Source organism: Lissotriton helveticus, chromosome 2_1 (assembly GCF_964261635.1).
Source record: "Lissotriton helveticus chromosome 2_1, aLisHel1.1, whole genome shotgun sequence".
NCBI lineage: Eukaryota > Metazoa > Chordata > Amphibia > Caudata > Salamandridae > Lissotriton > Lissotriton helveticus.
This window is the reverse complement of record NC_136059.1, coordinates 45200983-45221167: the sequence shown is the minus strand read 5'-3', so window position 1 is coordinate 45221167 and position 20185 is coordinate 45200983. Positions and strand designations below refer to the sequence as shown.

Below are 20185 nucleotides of genomic sequence, written 5' to 3'. Positions count from 1 at the left end.
AACTGAATTTACTCATGTCATGTGACCCAGTGGCGCTTAGAGTTATGGGCATGCAGTTGGCGCCAAAAATAAAATCCCTTGTGGGTGTTGCACTTTAGTATAAACAAGTCCTTTGCCCCAGTGGGTTTTCAATTGCAGTTAATCCCATCAGGCCGCTCTATTCATGCGTGCATGTTAGGTTATCTAGTCCAACTTCCGCTGTTATTGCTGCTCTTGCCACAACGCTCTTGTCATGGACATTCAATGGGTCCTCTAATGCAGCTTCCTCTATTCTTGCTGCTCCTCCCATGTGCGAACAGAAGCTTCTCTACTGCAGCTTCTGCTCCTCTCATGGGCATACGGCAGCTTCTCTACCGCAGCTTGTGCTCCTTTCATGGGCATGCGGCAGCTTCTGCTCCTCCCATGGGCATACAGCAGCTTCTCTACTGCATCTTCTACTCCTCTGGCTGCTCCCCCTAGGCTGCTCCTCCCATGGGCGTACAGCAGCTTCTCTATTGTAGCTTCTGCTCCTCTCATGGGCATACGGCAGCTTCTCTACTGCAGCTTCTGCTCCTCTCATGGGCATACGGCAGCTTCTCTACTGCAGCTTGTGCTCCTCTCATGGGCATGCGGCAGCTTCTGCTCCTCCCATGGGCATACAGCAGCTTCTCTACTGCATCTTCTACTCCTCTGGCTGCTCCCCCTAGGCTGCTCCTCCCATGGGCGTACAGCAGCTTCTCTATTGTAGCTTCTGCTCCTCTCATGGGCATACGGCAGCTTCTCTACTGCAGCTTCTGCTCCTCTCATGGGCATACGGCAGCTTCTCTACTGCAGCTTGTGCTCCTCTCATGGGCATGCGGCAGCTTCTGCTCCTCCCATGGGCATACAGCAGCTTCTCTACTGCAGCTTCTTCTGATGTTGCTGCTCACACCAGGCTGTTCCTCTCATGGGCGTACAGCAGCTTCTCTCCGGCAGCTTCCACTGCTCTTGCTGCTTCTACCAGGCTGTTCCTCTCATGGGCGTACGGCAGCTTCTCTAATGTAGCTTCCTCCGCTCTTGCTGCTCTCACCAGGCTGCTCCTCTCATGGGCGTACGTCAGCCTCTCTACTGCTGCTTCCTCCGCTCTTGCTGCTCTCACCAGACTGCTCCTCTCATGGGCGTATGGCAGCTCCTCTACTGCAGCTTCCTCAGATGTTGCTGCTCTCACCAGGCTGCTCCTCTCATGGGCGTACGGCAGCTTCTCCACTGCAGCTTCCACTGCTCTTGCTGCTCTCACCAGGCTGCTCCTCTCATGGGTGTATGGCAGCTTCTCTACTGCAGCTTCCTCTGATGTTGCTGCTCCCACCAGGCTGCTCCTCTCATGGGCGTACGGCAGCTTCTCTACTGCAGCTTCCTCAGCTCTTGCTGCTCCCACCAGGCTGCTCCTCTCATGGGCATACAGCAGCTTGTAGAAGGCAGGATATCAGGAAATTCAAGAGACTAAATGAGGTATATAATGAAGATTTAATCCAAGGTAGTTCACCCACAGAAGGAGTGCCTCTCCAGTCCAGAGTCCAACAGGCAACTGGAGAAACCCATCGAACCCCAGACTCAAGAAGAATCCATACATTCAAAGGACAACATTCTACTCATGAAATACATTCCAAGTTACGTAATCAATATATCATGAAATACATTCCAAGTTACGTAATCAATACATCACCACTACATCACCTTCCCCTTTTTTATAAAAGAACAAATAGTATTAATCAATATCTAAAAAATTCATTATATCTGGCAGGAGTTCTTCTAGCACTCCCACTCCGGCTGTAGGATGAAACAGATGAGTTAAACATACATGTATTTTCATTATTGTGAGGTCCACTATAATCTTTGTCTTCAGTTTGTAACCAGTGTGTCCAAGCACAACTTTCTTGAGTAGGTCTGTTTTTCACTTTATTAACCAAACTTGCTTGATCATCTGACATTTTTACCACTTGTGTAAAATTGCACCAACCGTTCTCCCCCCAAAACATGGCTCTTTTACTTACTCTTACCACTTGAACTGGGTTTTTGAAAATTGAATCGCCTTTGGAAACCTTTAAAGATTTGTTAATCATTACCCAGTCTCCAATTGAAATGTGTGCATCTTTTACACTGCTTTTTTTTAATCAAAATTTCTTTTCATTAGTTCTTGTTTTTGCTTAACTGTATTTGACATTTCACTAAAGTCACAACCTTTATCACCAGGATTTCTCCTGTCTAACCAGGAGGGAAATAAATTTGAATGTACCTTCCTACTTCTTAATAATTCAAACGGTGTAACCAAGGATGTACAATGTGGGAAAGTATTGTAATTCCAAATTTTCTCTTCCAGAAACTTTCCTATATCCAGATCCGAAGCAATAGCAGTTGGATACCCTCTTTCATAATTTTATTCCCACGTTCCACCAATCCATTAGAAGAGGGGGAGTAAAAAGCGACTATAAGTTGTTTAATGTCTTATGCATCTAAAAACGTACACATTTTATCTGATACGAAATGCGTACCATGTTCTGTTACTAGCACTTGGGGGGCCCCTTCCAATAGAAACACTCTTTTAAAAAATGAAATGGTATTATCAGAGTTTGGAGCATCCACAAATTTGTAATAGATCCATTTCGAAAAATAATATATTGCCAAAATCAAATATCTCATGTTTTGAGGTAAAGCATTTTAGGGACCAGAAAAATCAAGCCCTACTTTTTCCCAAGCTGAACTAGGAAATTGGGTAGGCTGTAAAGGAGAATCATAAGTTTTCCAATGTTTGTCAGATACCAAACATTCTTCGCAATTGTTCACCATTGAACTGACCTGAGCATCTAAACCTGACCACCAGTAATGTAATTTGATTCTCATCCCTGTTTTAGTTACTCCCAAATGACCTTTGTGAGCCATTTTCACAATAGTATTTCCTAGATCATTTGGAGGTACAAATTTATCTCACTTCAACAGAATATTATCTTTAACTGAGAATTCATTGGTGACTTGAGCAAAATTCCTCAATTCCCCAGATAGGTTTCTTCGATCAGGCCAAACCTTCGATGAATATTCTACCGCTTTAGATAAAGTGTGATCCCTCAAACATGCTTCCATCCAATCTTTTTCCGAAATCATTGGACTGCACTCCTCAATAGCATCAATTACTGTCACGCACTCTACATCCTCTTCCACCAGATCATCTTCATCATCCTTCTCCATAAACATTCTGGACAAACAGTCTGCACGGAAATTTTTTCATCCTGCAATATGTTTCAATTCAAAATTGTATTCTTGAAGTTTAGACACAAGTCTAGTTAACCTCGGGGACAAAATATTATTCCCAGCAATTTTGCTGAAAATAAAGGAGAGAGGCTTATGATCTGACAAAATCACAAATTTTCGCCCCCAAATATACATTTTAAATGTTTGTGCCGCCCAAACACAGGCCAACGCCTCCTGTTCAATGGTACTATAATGTTTTTCAAATTGCTTGAGTGATCTAGAAGCAAAAGCCACTGTCTGATTTTTTGCCATTCACTTCTTGACTTAACACCGTCCCTAGACCGTTCATGCTCGCGTCCACAGAAATGGTAGAAATACAATCATCTCTAAAAGCATGGAGTGCTTGAGCAGACAAGATTAGCTCTTTCACCTTGTCAAAAGATTCTTCCTGCTAATTTTTGTATCTTTTTGAGTAACATGCGAAGTGGTTCCACCACTTGCGCATAGTTGACCACAAACCTAGCGTAATACTCATTTAGCCCCAATAACGAGCGTGGAGAGTCTTTATCGCCAGGAGGTTTTGCCTCTTTAAGTGCCCTTACTACAGAGAATTTTGGTTTAATCCCTGCTTCCGAAATTGTATGTCCCAAGTACTCTAACTCAGAAACACCAAACTTGCACGTATCCTCCCTAACTGTCATGCCTCTTTCCCTCAGAATAGACAAAACCTTTTTTAAAAGAAAATTATGTTCAACTAGGCTTTTCGCAAACATCAAGATGTCATCCAAGTAAGCTTGGACCCCCACAAGATCCTTGAACAAGGTATCCATCAGTCTTTAAAAGACGCTGGCTGCCAATGCTAACCTGAAAGGAAGCCTAAAAAATTTAAAAGCACCAAACGGAGTAATAAAGGTAGTCAGCTCTTGTGACTCTTTAGACAAGGGGATTTGATGGTAAGCAGACTTGAAATCTGTTAAGAAACCATTTGGCACCATCTAAATTTGCCAACAACTCGTGAATCCTGGGAAGGGGGTGACAGTCCACTTTAATGTTCTTATTAAGACCCCTAAGGTCCGCACATAATCTAATCTCATTTTTTTTTTTCGTGCGACGACAATGGGGGCGGCCCATTGTGAAGACTCGGTAGATTGAATAATTATATGATCACATAAATCATCCAACATTTTTTTAAATTCTGATCTCACACTTAAAGGCACTTTGTGTGCCACAGGCGTTGCTCCAGGTATCAATATAATCTTGTGTTCCACGCCCTTCACAATTCCAATTTTCTCATTAAAAACATTCTTAAATTCATTCAAGAGATCTGACCAATCAATTTTTGCCTCATCCACATAACAAATAGGACATTCTCTTACTTTAATAGGATTGTCATCAGGTACTAGATACAAACTCATTTTTGCTAGGTCCTTCTAACCTACGATATTCTTCCCTTTTATTGTCACATACATCTTAGTATAAATTGATCTCTGTAACACCTGTAAATTACCCATGAAGAATCCTAACATGTCAATATCTTTTTCTCTGAATGTCTTAGGATTCACATCTGTTTGTAACAAGCTAACTTCTTTGCCCCATTTTTCATAAAATGTTGTATCTCGGAGAATGGTGATAGGCGATCCCGAATCCGCCATCACTTGGGTTTCTGTGTCATTAATTGTAGCATCACACAAAGGACCCTTAATAAAAATTGGTTCCGCAACAGAATCCAGCATTAATAAAAGATTATCGAAAGATTCTGAGCATTCATCCACATCCACACAGTTAACCTTCACTGATTTCTTTTGAAATATACACACTTTCTGAAAATGTCCTATCTTTTTACAGATGGAGCCACGTTTACTCAAGGCTGGGCAGCCTTTAAAATTCCCAATGTGAAATTTAGAACCACACCTATAACAATAGTTTTGATTTTTGATTTGGTTTGTCTTCATGGGTTTATCCTTTCCTCCTACCGCGTATAAACCCTCATCCTCATTTTCTTCAGAAACCATGTTCACCTTAGGAGTTGAATCTGCCATCATTACCTTTGTAGAAATTACAGATCTTTCAATACTTAAACTTAAATCTATAACTTCTGATAACGAAGGATTTTTGCAACTGAGAATCCTTTCCTTAATTTTAGGTGAAGCACAATTGAAGACAAATTGGTCTCTGATATAATTATCTAAAAGAGGACCAAAATCACACGAAATTGCTAAGACCCTTAATGCGGAAATATAGGCTTCAACTTTTTCATCCTCTTTCTGTTTTCTTTAATAAAACCTATGTCTCTCTAACATAATATTGGAAGATTCTTCTAATTGTTTCTTTAGCCTGGCTATAGCTTCTAAATAAACATTCCAGCGCCCATCACCAGATTGTCCAGCAGGGGGAGGAATAGGTGGAAGGCTATTAAAAATGCGCTGAGCAGCCAGGCCTAAGCTACCAAATAACAATACAAACTTATGAGGAGGAGAATATTCTGCAGCGTCTTTAGCTACTATGTGATTTTCAAATAACCCAAACCATTCTGCCCGTAACAATAGAGGTTTTCCAGGTTTTTCTAAAAAGGGGTGATGTTAGAAATGGCGATTTCTGGTTGGCTAAGGCTTGAGCCAAAGCCAGGCAGAAACCACCACTCTAGTCAGGGCAAGGGAGTCACACACCAAGATAACCCCTGCTCACCTCCTTTGTAGCTTGGCACGAGCAGGCAGGCTTATCCCGCAGGTAATGTGTAAAGCATTTGCTCAACACACACACACACACACAGCATCAACACCCTAGATACACTCCAAGAAGGAACTCCACATAAAGTTATATATAAAAATAGCATTTATATTACCATAAACACATTAGATCATAATCACATAATTACACTGTGCCAACTGGCACTGGGCAGTATTTACAGGGGATTATATAATCGGGACAGTGCCACGTGGACCACTGTCAGAATCAGCACTTAGTAGAAATAGCACATAGAACTTAGGATAATTGTAGCCTCAAAGAACAAGTGTAGAACACAACCAGTAACTACTGGGAAGGGGTAAATACACACCACGCACTAGTAGTTACCATGAACATAGGTCACGCAGGGAATCATAACCTTACTAGCATAACAATACTAGGGAAAACAACCTCCTAAGCATAGACACATTTAGAAGTAGAAATAAGCATAAAAGCAATGCACATTACTCAAGAGTCACATTAGGTATGAGGTAATCACCAACATAGACAAATCACCAATCACCTGTCGCAGAATTATATTAGATACTGACCTCCAGACCAACTTGGCCTCTCAGGGGCTAAGATGCCCTTTGTCCAAAATGTCAGGGCTGGGCTGCACAGGCAGCCAACGAAGAATGCGCAAGGGTTTTAGGGCCTAAACGATGCAGCTGCCTACTAAGTGCTGGGCAGCTGGGGAACTGAGCCTGGGCACCAGCGTGCACCCTGGCTCTCCTCTGAGGCCCTAAACACCAAATGCGGCCAAACACGACGTGGGAGCCAGGTAGTCTCTAAACACAAAATGCCCCCGCAGGTGTAGGAGCCACATAGGCTTTAAAACAAAATGCCCCCACATGTTGGAGCCTCGTGGGCTCTGAATGAAAAATGCCCCAATTACCACGTTGGGGCCTCATGGGCTCTGAACTATCGAGAAAATACTGCCACACTGTGGGAGCGGCCCGCTGCCAACCGGGGCCGCTCTGCCACCTGAAATGCCCCCTTCAGCGTTGGAGCCTCATGGGCTCTAGGACCAAAATGTGACATTTGTCATAGGAGCGGCCCTCTGCCATCAGGGGCCACTCGGGCAGTACACCTCGACAGTGCCTCGCTCAGGCACAACCCCTTCCCCTGCACGGAGCCCGCACTCACCGGGCTTCTGCTGGGCGCGTTGGGACTCTGGTGGGCTTCCACTGGCGGTGGCCGGGGGACTCCCTCCACTACAGAAGTGCCGCTCGCCGGCTGGCCACTGCACAAGAGCTCCCGCTCCTCGGGGCTCTCTCTCTGACACGGGGCCTTCTCTCGGTGTGCAGGAGCGCGGGGTGGGCTCCCGTCTGCTTCCTGCTTCTTCACCGGCTCTCCCTGGGCATCTCCTTAGGGCCGGACAGTCACGAGGGTCTTTCTCCTGCAGGGGAGCTCCGTAGGTTCACCGGGCTCATGCAGGCAGTTCAGGCTCTCCCTCGCACTTGGGAGCCCCGGTGGGGACGCGGCAAACTTCTTCCGGGCACAGGAGCGTGGGGTGGGCTCCCGTCCGCTTCTGGTTTTGGTTGGCCTGCACTTCCGGGTCGCTGCAGGCAGCGCGGCAGCCCTCACAATTCCTGGCAACTTTTGGTGGCAGGCTACAACACGGGGCACAATGAGGGGTAGGCACCCTCAATAGAAGAAAATAAGCGGGGTGGGCACCCACTCGAAATCATGCAATAAAAGTGGCAGTATACGGGGTAGGCTCCCGTTCCATGAAGACAACAGCGGGGTGGGCACCCGCCTCTCTCCCCTCCAGTAGGGGGAAGTCCCTACGTCGGGATTACCCCGGGGAAGGTTGCCGCGCCGCGCTGAGGAGCCCTCAAGCTCCACCTCAGCGAGGCAAATTATAGGCACAAATTAGAGCGCCCCTCCTGGAAATTAAAGCGCTCTGCTGTAGGGAGAATACAGCACTCCCAGGGCGCTACAGCAGAAAGGTCCTGTGGGCAAAGTTCAGGGAGGTCCTTCAGAAGGTAGGGGCGAAGGCTGGGCCCAGGGGCCAGTTCACAGGGCCCTCCAAAAGGGAGGCAGCACCCAGTGGCGGTTCCTCCTGGCGCCCAGCAGCAACAGGCCCCCCCTCAAGTCAGGATCAGACAGAGACCATTTTACATGAGGTCACAACCCCTTTTTATACACATATTTCCTTTGTCTCAGGCTGCAGGGCAGGGGGAGAACCAGTTGCAGCTTGTTCTGGAGCACTTTGTTGTGCTCAGCCCCTCTCCCCATTCACAGGACAGGCTAGGGACATCAGACGCACCACAGGGGGCGGAGTCAGCATTGTGTAGGGAAGGCCCAGCCCCATTCAGGTCCCAGGTGCACTCCTTCCTCCCATCAACATGCCGATCTCTCCATTCACCACCAGGGCAGACCCATCCTGACTCATGGAGCCAGGCACACCAGCCAGCTAAAGCCAATCACAAGCCAGACAGTCAATTCACATTTACTACACAGACATACCCACTTCTGGAAGTGCCACTCCCACACTAGATACATTAAATCCGCGCATATCATCGCGCAGCATTTAATCTCACGAGTTCGCACATACCAAACTCGACCCTACACTCCCCACACATCAGGAACTATCATGGACAGACATATACCCATGCATTCCTATGGGAGGGCAGGCCAATCTCACAACATGCACTAAGAGGGCAAACACACTTTACACTGGGACACAGTGCGCAGAAGCCAAAAACAACCAACACCAAGTCACATTTAAAAGCAAAAGGTTAGGGGTGGACCTGCCAAAAGTGCCAAGTCCAAGAGGGGAGGTTGAGTAACTTCATGTACAGGAGACATTATAAAGTGATGGCGAATAAATTCTTAGTACAATTAGCTTAAAAGAACTTAACAGAGATCGTGACCTTAAAGGGTTCCATGTAACACACACTGAAATGAAGGTGAGTGTGTCTCCGATTATTTCCTAAAAGCAAAAATAAAAAAATAAAAAATTATAATAATACCAAAGAGTCTACTGATATAATGAGTCTCCAAGTTCTGATATGAACACACTCAATTAAGGCTTCAATTTAAAAAAAAAATTATTATCCCAAGTAAAGTCTTACTTGAATATACGGGGAAAAATAATTTGCCGATGTAATCCCTTCATCCGATAAAGTCAAATGTATCCTCACATGGAAGCTGGTTGAAAGAAAATAGACGAGAACTGGAGACAAAATGGAGTCACGCTTTTCACGTTCAGCAGGGTGGCTTCCGGCGTCTTCTAGTATCGGATAAAAGAACTTCTGACGCACCACCTCCGAAGCCTTCACGGTCAGATGCCGACTGAAAGCCGATCTACATGATGACGACAATGATGTTCTCCAGCGTGATAGACGTTCCAAGAATCTCGGTGTCACAGATTCCAAGAATCGTAGCGTCTTCGTAGCAAAGGAACAGCAACAAAGGCTTGGAGGATCGCGAGTCAGGTAAGGCGCCTTATTTGAACCAAAACAAGTTGCGCATACAGTTAAGCTAAGGTACACCAGCCTTTAAACACTGACCCCTCCAAACAAAACAAGAGTTCGAACTTCCCAAGGAAAAATACAAAATCCATAGGTGGCACAGATTACATCAGAGTGATGACTAGGCAGACCAACACAAAATTTCACCCCACAATCACCACTTCAGATTGTTCCTACCGTGGTCAGATTGAAAGGGCCGAAAAATGTTCAAACGCGGAGTGCCTTGAAGTCCTCAAAGGAGACGAAAATCCGAAGAACCACTCTAAGAATGCCACAAAAATCAGATCGTTGTAAGCAATTTTCAGTAAAATTCTGTAAAACTCCACGAGCTGCGAGGGTCGGAGGGTGAAACACAGAAAATATCCTAATCGTCGCCAGTATGTAGAAGGCAGGATATCAGGAAATTCAAGAGACTAAATGAGTTATATAATGAAGATTTAATCCAAGGTAGTTCACCCACAGAAGGAGCGCCTCTCCAATCCAGAGTCCAACAGGCAACTGGAGAAACCCATCGAACCCCAGACTCAAGAAGACTCCATACATTCAAAGGACAACATTCTACTCATGAAATACATTCCAAGTTACGTAATCAATACATCATGATATACATTCCAAGTTACGTAATCAATACATCACCACTACACAGCTTCTCTACTGCAGCTTCCTCTGCTCTTGCTGCTCCTACCAGGCTGCTCCTCTTCTCAGGGGCAACGGCAGCTTCTCTACTGCAGCTTCTGCTCCTCTCACGGGCATACAGCAGCTCCTCTACTGCAGCCTCCTCGGCTCTTGCTGCTCCTACCAGGCTGCTCCTCTCATGGGCGTATGGTAGCTTCTCTAATGCAGCTTCTTCTCCTCTTACTGCTCCTTCCGTGCTGCTCTGTTACTGTGCACCCAGCAGAGTCCCTAGGGCTGCCCTGAATTCTCTTTCATGATAAAATGTTTTTTCCATTCCCAACTTGCTTTTGATCTTCCAAGATCCCTCTGTGTCCCCGGAGCAGTGCAGTAGTCACTGCTCCAAGGCAGGTCACTCTGGGGGTTCAGGCATCCCAACAGAAAGTCCATCTGTCCCTTTGGTTAGAGCAAGTCCATCGCTATCTTGTCCCAGACTCCATCCCTCCCAACCAACCAGAATAGTATTTCTGTCACTATTTTCAAGCCAGCAGTTACCTGTTTGCAAAAACATTTTTCAAACTAGTTATCCTATTAGAAACATGTAATATAAAAAATATGGGATCCCATAATGCTATCTTGAGGGCCTGGTGACTTTAACAAACCTCTTGGCTGAACAAATGTCTCTTTTAGGTAGAGATTCATGAGTACTTTCTTTCTCCAGGAAGCCATAAAGAGGTTATCAGTGTGTCCCAGTCCCACTCAAATATGCATTTAAAGAACATTAGAAGGAAAAGATGGAGCCTGAACTGGTCCATTGATAGTTACAAACAAAAGAAACCATAGAGATATCAGAAGACTGCTTCTTAAGCTAAACATGCCAGAACGGGGAGGGGTAAGTAGGTGATGAACCAATTAATGAGGCTAGAAGATCTAGAGGCTGCATTCCAGTGTCTTTGCCTGAAGGAAGACGTCCAGAGGAGGATTAGAGCAGTAATTTGTCACTCATCATAGTGTGTTAAAAGCAGGAGATTCTTTGGGAGGGATGGAAGGGTTAAATCTGCAAAATAAATGGCTGTATATTAGACCACAGTGTTGGGAGCATGTGTGATGATGGAAATTGCCAAGTATAAGCTGTTAAGTGATCCGGAGTCAGACATCTGTGCAGGTGAGTTCAGGTAGGAAAGCTTTGCTGTGGCCTTCTGTGAAGAGATAGTCTCACTTGCCATGTTTCCACGAAGCAGGGATATGTGTAGACATCAAATATATGTGCAACAGTAATCCAACATGCTAACAAATTAGGATGGAAGAAGGAGGGTGACCAAGGCGTGAGCGGTGCAGGCACTGTTTGGTCCTTTGCTGACTCAACTGGCTCCCCTGTCACCCCAAATTTTTTAGCAATGCAACTATCCAATAAAAGAACACACGCATCATAGTTCCCAGGACATGTGTGACAGAAGGCCTGTCTTGAAGTACTGTCCATATTCCACATTCCCCCTTAGGACAAAAGTCTGCAGGTGTGGGAAAGAGGAGCTGTCCCATTGAGCTGAATCTGGCCCCAGCGGACAACTTCTGGACAACTGAAAGGGATGGGGCGGTGAGATTGCACACAGAAGAGACAGGACCAGCCTCAGAACCTCCAGTCACCACCCACCAGATGTTATGGGATGCAGCCCAGCGTTTCGGCAACCGCCCAGCGATGGCAGTGAAGAGAGACAGGCAGTGGAAAACTATTTCATATCTCCAGTATTACCAGGCCTGCCGGGCCGCAGCCAAGAGCTTTCTGAAGGTGAGTCCAAGCAAGTCCCACTGTTCGGACTGGGAGGGTTAATGAAAGAGGACGATTCTTGTTCCTGCTTAAATGGTGACAACAAAATAGTACAGTTCATGATGGAAAAATGCTTGGTGCAGTCAAACCTTAGAAATGTAATAAGATATATCTGTATACATTTGTGGACAACATGTTTGTTTTATTCATTTGTTTGCAGTTCTATATAGAAGGTATCAGATGATAGAGTCTAAGAGCACTTTACAAGAGAAAAACTGCATGTACTTGAGATTAAATTCAATATTCAAAACTGTCAGTAAATAGACAGGAAAGCGTGAATGATCATTTACAACATTCCAATATAGTTTCAGATTCCCACTACAATGTAACCTGGCACCAAACCACAGTCTACATATATACGCAACAGTGAAGGCTGTTGTACATTTCTCATCTGAGGTGGTTAATTAGCACCTGGTGTGGCATAATGGCCCGAGGGAATCCAGTGGTGGAGACTTTTGCTAGTTATGCCACCCATCACCTGCTGTTGCATCAATGTAATGCCTCATGTCGAGTGGGTGTACCACCACATGAGTCCTGTGCTTGTTGTGCTGTAGAATCTGAGCTGTACCTCACTGATGATACCCAACAAGGCTGATAGTTGTCTCAGTTGCTTGTGTTCACGTTCAGAGGAAACGGGAACTGCAGCTCAAGCTGGACTGTTCCTTTTGGAGCAGAGTTAAGGGCCTGATCCGTTACAATGGCGATGGATATCACGTCCACTGAAATATAAATCCCATAGGATATAATGGGATTTATATTTCGGCGTATGGGATAGTCGTCTCCGTTGAGACGGAGTAACGTATCCACTGAGATCTAAATCAGGCCCTAAGATTGATTTACGTACATATTGTAAATGATCATGTACTGTAACGCCAAATGGTCAAAAGTGAACAAGTCCACAAGACCGTGTACGATGCCAATCATTAGTTCTTTCTGTTTGTGTTCATTTTCCCAGATCAGCCTCTGGGCAGCCAACCTGTTATTTTGTTCCTATTCAACAAGCTTTCCTAGGATTACAATAAACTACACACAGAGAGAATTCTTTTACAATCCACAACAACTTAGATCAAGAAATACAAACATTTAGGCCTGAGTCACAAAAGTAAGCTAACACTTTTGCGTAGGTTTACTAATGTTTGCTATTCACAAAGGTATTTTCTGAGTAGTATCTTTACGACTGTGGAGTCTCTACATATAAAAAGACAGAGCTGTCCCATCTTTTAATGTGCGGAGAGCTACACCTAATAAAGTACCTTTGTGAATAGCAAGCAAACATACATTTACCCAAAAGTGTAAGTGTATCTCTGGATTCTGGACCTTAGTTTGTGAAACCCTTCAAACTTCCAGACTGAGGCCAAAGTTTGCTTTATATGACTTATATGACACAAGAAGCTGATCAGGTGCAAGAACTTGGGTGTATCAGAGCCTTGCCTTACACCAGTTTGATTTAGTCAACCAATACTTGCCACTACATAGTCTGTATCTGTTCACCCACATCCCAATCCCTTTTGGACCTAACCTGCAACCTTTGTTGTGAAGCTTTCCAGAGTGCCACACCACAGCCAGTGCACCAAGAGAAACAGATGTGACTTGGACCCTTTTGTAATAGTTATAAGCCCAGCACTGCACATGTCTAACCACTGGTACTGAACACCCCCCTAAAGGAGATGATGGAGGTAGTGACGTGCTACAAAGTGTAAGTTACAATAAAAGTGTAGTTTGTGAATACCAAAAAGTAGTAGGTTTTCTCAAAAGAGTAAGTGATTACAAAAATGCAGCTTGTGGATAGCACTTTGTAGTAATTTCTGTGGTAGTACTACAAATCTACTACAAAGTGCTGTTTGTGAACCACGCCCATAGATTCAACAGACACTCACGTCTTTTTGTGCAAAGCAGTGCCAGAGGGCTTTAGGTCAACCAGACGTCACTTCTCCCCAATGATGACAAGTGGGGTCTTTCACTTCAAGTGCCTTAGGGCATCCGTACCAAGGACTCTGGGGACCAAGTACTCCTGTTAGGAAATTGAATCTTAGGGCAGTAGGGCAGAGTAGTCCAAGGCTGGCTCAGGGAAATGCTACAGGATAGAAATTCAGCAAACCCAAAAATAGCACTACACAAATGCCTAGATAAAGCTATGTAAAAAAATACATTTATGGCAAATCATCGGATGGTAAAAACCAATGGGAACAGCCTGTGAAATGCCTTGAAGCCACAAAGGGTTAAAAATAATGTAAGGTCACAGCAGTTAAGTGCCTCCCTGAATACAGACTAAATGTAAATGTAAATGTAGACGTATTTGTAAAGCGCACTGATACCCCGGCAAGCAGTGTGTCCTGGCGCTGTACTCATACCGCTAGGGAACCCATCCTGGCTTTTCCCCGTGAAATGTCCACTCCTGGGCATCCCCGGGGTGCAACCAGGCATCCCCAGCGCTGTAGGGGGCCGTTGTGGAGGTTAAGCAAGCTATTGCCCATAGTTGCAGCGTGGAACTCATGCTGAGAGTAGGCACGGAGGCGAGAAATCAGGTCCGAAGAATTATGAGCCCAAGATCCGCCAAATCAGCCGAGGCGGGATTTGAACCCTGGTCCCGGCCAGACCTCTGTACCAGGGACTGCCGCTCTAAGCAGTGAGCCACACTCCTCCACTAAACCTGTAGGTCAGAGGCAGTGGTGGCTCGCAGATGTAATGCTGTGGGGCGGTGAGGCGGGGTGGGGGCGGGGCTGCGTGTAGGTTGTGGAGTCCGACATACGACGGCAGATATTCATTTATTTACGACGACAGATAATTATTTATTTATTTACGTTCATCTTTGCCATCGTATGTCGGACTCCACTAACCCCCCCACCCAGCCCCACCCCGCCTCACTGACCCACAGCATTACCTCTGCGAGCCGCCGCTGGTCCGAGGTACCTTAACTCGCTTGTGTAATAGCAGACCAATATCCCTAAAACTACGGCACGTCGCTATTGCCTTAATGTACTATTGTTTCATTTACAAAAAGTGGTCGCAAACTGTACCTAATCAACATTTGTCAGGTAAGCCACAATTTCCAGCCTCTGTGATTGGCTGCACTCACAGGGACGGTGGCCTGCAAGGGACAGCAGACTACCATCCCTTTGATTGCATTTCAGAACATCAAACCTTTTTAAAACCAGCCTGTGTTCCTTGAAGGAACCAGTGTTGGTTTAAAAAACAAAGGTTTTCTGTTTTGACATTTTTAATTATTTGATTATGTATTTATTTAAAGTTTTATAGAGGGTGAACGTGACTCATTAGGGTATCAGAGCACTTTACAGGGACAAGTCAGCAAAATGCAATGAAAAGTCAGCAATTACATATGCAGGGTGACACGTAAGAGATATGCAGAGAGAGTCAACAATTACATATGCCGGAATAATGAATCAGTACAGAGAATAGGAGCAACCAAGCAGAGAAGCGATGTTTCAGAATAACCAACGCATTGCAATGAGGCAGAGTGCACAGTAAAAGAAAATTAAGGGAGGAATTTGCTCATAAGGAATGTTTCAGCTTCCTTCTTCAAGGTTGACAGAAGAGGGATTCTTCTGATGGAGGACGGCAGGGAGTTCCATGTTCTGGGTGCGGCCCCAGAGAAGGCACTGTTATAGGTTTTATCCTTACGGAAGAGGTGTGGCTGGAGCACCGGGTCTTTGGCGGACCAGGAGTTTCTGATTCCCCCGAATACCAAGAGTTTCTTGGCGAGATATGCAGGGGAATTTGTTTATAGTGCTTTGCGCGTGATACAAGCCAGTTTGAGCTGGACTCTGGCTTCAAAGGGGAGCCGGTTCAACGCCTTCAGATGCAGGGAGATGTGGTCAAATGTTTTTGAGTCTGTTAGTAGTCTTGCTGCGGTGTTGAGGCAGGCTTTCAGGGGGGCAGTGGAGATCTTGGGTAGGCCTCATAGGGTTGAGCAGCCGTTTTCAATCCTGGAGATAACTAACGTCTGGACTGCATTTTTTAGGTCTGCACCTTCAAGGAAGGGTTTTAGTTTTCTCAAATAGCTCAGGTGAAACCTGGCAGTTTTGGCCATTGAGTTGATGTGCTCATGCATATTCATTTGGCTGTCCAGGGTTATGCCGAGATATTTGGCAGATTCCACTATGGTCGGTGTGCAATTAAGTGCTGTGATCGAGTTGGTCTATTCCAGGATGTCAGTAGTTTTTAAGGGGGGAAATGAGAAGGAACTCTGGGGCATATTATCAAGAACGGCGTTAAAAATTATCGCCGGTTTAGCAGCATAAAACTGCAGCTAAAGCGGAGATAACGGGCTTGATAATATGCCCTTGAGAATTCCAATAGAAGTCCATGTTCTGGTGTCAACACAGGCTTCTATTGGGGGGAAGCCTTAGCAGTAATGATTTCCATGAGGTGATCAATGAAAGTGTTGTTCTTGCCTGGGGGGTGGCAGAAGATATGCAGTTTGCAAAACTGAGTAGTGTTATTACCAATGGAGAGAGCGAGATATTCACAGGAATTAGTGCGGTCAGAATGGAGTTCAGCGACGAGTAGGTCTGAGCAGTAGATGCAGGCAACACCTCTCCCTTTTTTAATTTGTCTGTCAAGCCTAACAATGAAGTCGTTTAGCGGGACCAGTAAATCTAGGTAGGGTGATGAAGATTCATTGAGCCATGACTCGGTTAGGATAGCTACGTCAAATTTCCGGCACAGGATGAGGACGGCGATGTCAGAGGTATGCTTCACTGCTGATCAGCAGTTGAGTAGGAGGCTAGAGAGTGGAGCGTCGGGGCAAGTGTTGGATGTAGGGAAGGATAGGGGTACTTGCGTTAAGTTGTTGCAGTTTACTCCTCGGTAATGGAGAGAAGATGTATATATTAGTGTTGATGGAGACCGTCGGGATTCAGTAATCAACTTTCATGTCTGGAGGAAGGGGGGCGTTGAGGGAGGTCTTGTAAGATAAGAGGAGAGCTAGGGTTTCATCCCCTAAGAGGTAGTTGGGATGTTTGCGAGGGTGAAGGTGTCTGTAGCGCCAGCGGCATGGGTTGGAGGGAAAGCATGGTGAGCGGGGGAAGGACTGAGTTATGGGAAGGCTTAAGGATAGCGATAGAGTGTTCAAAGAGGTGAAGGATGTTCTTCAACTCCAGTATGGAATTCTGGATGCTCTGAACTATGTTGGATGCTCTGATGTTCAGGGTTTCAAGGTCCAAAGGTAAAGGTAGAACTTGCGGGAAGGGAGTCTGTGGATCAGGACAAAATCTGGTAGGATGAGTGGGAGGCCTGGTGGAAGAGCTCGAACACCCTAAGCCTAGGTTTCTGGGAAGAGGGGAGTGAGGAGGGCTAGGCGAGCTTAGAGGTGTGGTCAGGGGGCTGTTGAGGTGGGTGAGGCTCAGAGGGGTGGTCATGGAGCTTTTGGGAAGGGGCTCAGGTGAGCTGAGAGTGATGTGTGTGTTAGTTACTGAGCGAGAAGGTGATGAGCGGATGGGGGAGGAGGAGGGCGGTGGCAATGGCTTGTTGTCAGAAGCAAGAGGTTTCAAACTCTATAGTAGCATTAAGAAAGGTACGGTCCAGGGATTGTTCTGGGAGTGGAACACTTTAGGGAGAGTCCAGCCTCCGCAACCTTTGTGAGGGAGTGTGGGGGTGCATGGGGGAGTGGTTGCAGCTTTGTTAGACCTGGATAGGAGGCCCCGGAGTAGCGTAGAGGGGTTATTTGCTTGTGTTGTATGGATGGGGAAGAAGTCAGCGAATTTGTTGAGATCTATGTCTGGAGCTTGGATCAGAATGATGCCGTTTCTGTATAAGGTAATGGTGAGGTCAGCTCTAAGATTTAGGGAATGCTCGATCGTGAATTTGGCACCATACGGAATGTTCCTGGATTCTTGAACACTAAGAAGATTTGATATGGCAGTGCGCCATAGTTTTTTTTTTTTAGTGTGGAAAACACTTCAAGAGGAGCAGGAAGTGGTCCATGGGAGAGGCTGTCAAAACGATTCACAAATGAGAAGGAATTCTAAGGCACAGTAACCAGAAGTCAGTAACACATCAACGATAAGTGCAGTTATAAGTCATTGATACATTCCTCTACTAATCAAAAATAGGAGGGGGACGCCTCTTTTATGCCTCTCCCTATGTGTGATTCAGAAAAAATTGCAACAGTCCTTTTGAGAGTCGGAAATATTTTACTCACTTATGAACATGTGTTTGTACATAACAAACCCCCTTTTGGCACACCTGGTGATTTGGTTAATCCCAAATTTTGTGATCACAGAAGTGCTCTATGCATGAGGCCCTGTGAGACTAAAACAATTCACATGGAATGCAGCTATAACAAAGCAGACACACTGGATTTCTCATGGTTATTTCCTGTGCATTCAATAATGAAATGTGAGCACTTAAAAATCCTGGAACATTTCAAGATGATATCACAACTATGCAAATATACCTTTTACAACTTTACCTACATGCTGTGACACACCGTCAACGTTGTATACTGCTTAACACTGAATATTTCATGGAAAATCATATTCTTGTTTTTAAACAAGTTCATCTAGCACCTACTAAGGACCTAGAACTCAGTAGGTCACAGCTACTTCCATGACACAGACAAAAAAGAAGCCCAAGAAAGAGGTTGACACCAAGCGTGTCTACTCCCAGAGGTACTAACGCTTCCACCCCAGCGACTTACGGTGGCAAGTTTCTAGAGGCTGGTAGAGCAATAATGGGGGGATACTGTGCTCCTAGAAGCCCCCTAACCAGCAGGATGCTGCTGTGATGCTTCTACCTCTCTGAGGCCACCATCACTATAATATACACATTCTTGAGCCCACGCACTGAATTACGGTGCGCTCTACTGCCCCTGGCTACTTCTTGGGTGCAGTTGAAGGCCGCTTAAGACTTTCTTTTCATGGTTGCTTTAGCTTTTTACACTTCAGAGTACATTTCAGATTATACTTTGACTTTTTATAATAACGTTAAAAAACTGAGGTTTTCTCCATTTCAGAATCTGCTTTCCCACATCTACCATGTAAGGTCACAGAGACCATGTCACACTGCCCTTTTGAGTCATAAGTCTCTGCTAATTCCCTAAAATGTCCACTACTCTATCCAGGCGGCCACACCCGGAAGACAGAAGAGAACGAAGATGACTACAAACGCTGTCCCTCTCCTTGCCAAGCTGATATGCTCCTGGGAATTGAGCTGCATCTGCTGTAGGAATGCTGCTCCTACCCCCTGATATCTAAGAGACAACAGTAACCCATGCCTTTTAATGAAGTGATAAAAACGTCTCACATTCCATGCCACCAATGAAACCAGTCTAGTCATATATCAGTCAATCGAGCACCCAGGTGCCCACTGCGGCTTCCAATATGCACCCAGCCACTGACACTAGTAAGTAAATTCACACCACCCAGTACAGTTCCCTGTCCTTCCGTTAAACTAGAATAAAACATACTAACTACCCCAGATGTATCACTCTCTTTCTTTGTGCAACAGGAGCTAATCCATGTCCTACGCTCAGTCTTGTTTAGATGATTCATTACCTGCAAGAAAAAACATCAATGAGTGTTCTATCCATACACAGGATCCTATCAGGACACTACTATTCTTCCCAAAATCAAGCCTTTAAACTGTTTGTGTATTTACCACAGTACACCCCTGGCGTGGCTGGCACAGGTAGCACCAGTGGGTCGGTGGAACAGTGAAAGGCGTTACCATTGAGAATGGAGGAATGGCATAGCCCATTTCCTTCATCCAATCCTGGAGAAAGAAATCCATTTCTGCCACCTTTGGATCTGGCCTCTAGCTGAAATATCTGTCAATGTGGTGATCCATTTATGATACAACGAGATCTATTATGAACAAACCCAATCTGTTCACCAGTCCATTAAATACCCTGTGAGAAAGTTTCTAGTGGCTCATGTCTTGTATATGCCTTCAGTGTCAGTCCACCACCTGATTGGAGGTCTCCAGGAGACATTCCGCTGTGACTGAGATCTGGTGTTCCAGGCAGTAATCTGTTATGTCATTGACCACATCTGATGGTGTTCAAGATCTTGCTTCCCCAGATAGTTAATATATCAATCAGCTGAGATGTCGTCCATCTTGAAGGGGACACATCATTGGACCATGTCCTTGGTCCAGCATCGCACTGCGAAGGAGCCTGAGAGCTGGGAAGGTTGATGTGTAGCTGTTGCTTTTCAAAGGACCATTCTTCTTCTACTGAGAGCTCCCCTCATGAGACCACCCAGATGCTTCTGCTGGTATTTGATCCTACTTTCAGGACTGGTTGAGCTCCAAATATTGCACTTCAGTTCCAGGCCTCTAAAATTGAGAGCCGTCAATATATGTCTACTTTGGCCTTTTTTGATAG

General features: G+C 45.3%; 1 protein-coding gene across 1 annotated transcript in view; it reads left to right on the top strand.

The window, feature by feature from the left end:
• LOC144817691 (long-chain-fatty-acid--CoA ligase ACSBG2-like) overlaps positions 1-20185 on the top strand; it is a 432359-nt gene that overhangs the window by 19668 nt on the left and 392506 nt on the right. Inside the window, exon 2 of the mRNA XM_078674438.1 lies at positions 11516-11802. Within this exon, the coding sequence (XP_078530564.1) occupies positions 11516-11802 (287 nt within the window). The remainder of the gene's footprint in view (positions 1-11515; positions 11803-20185) is intronic.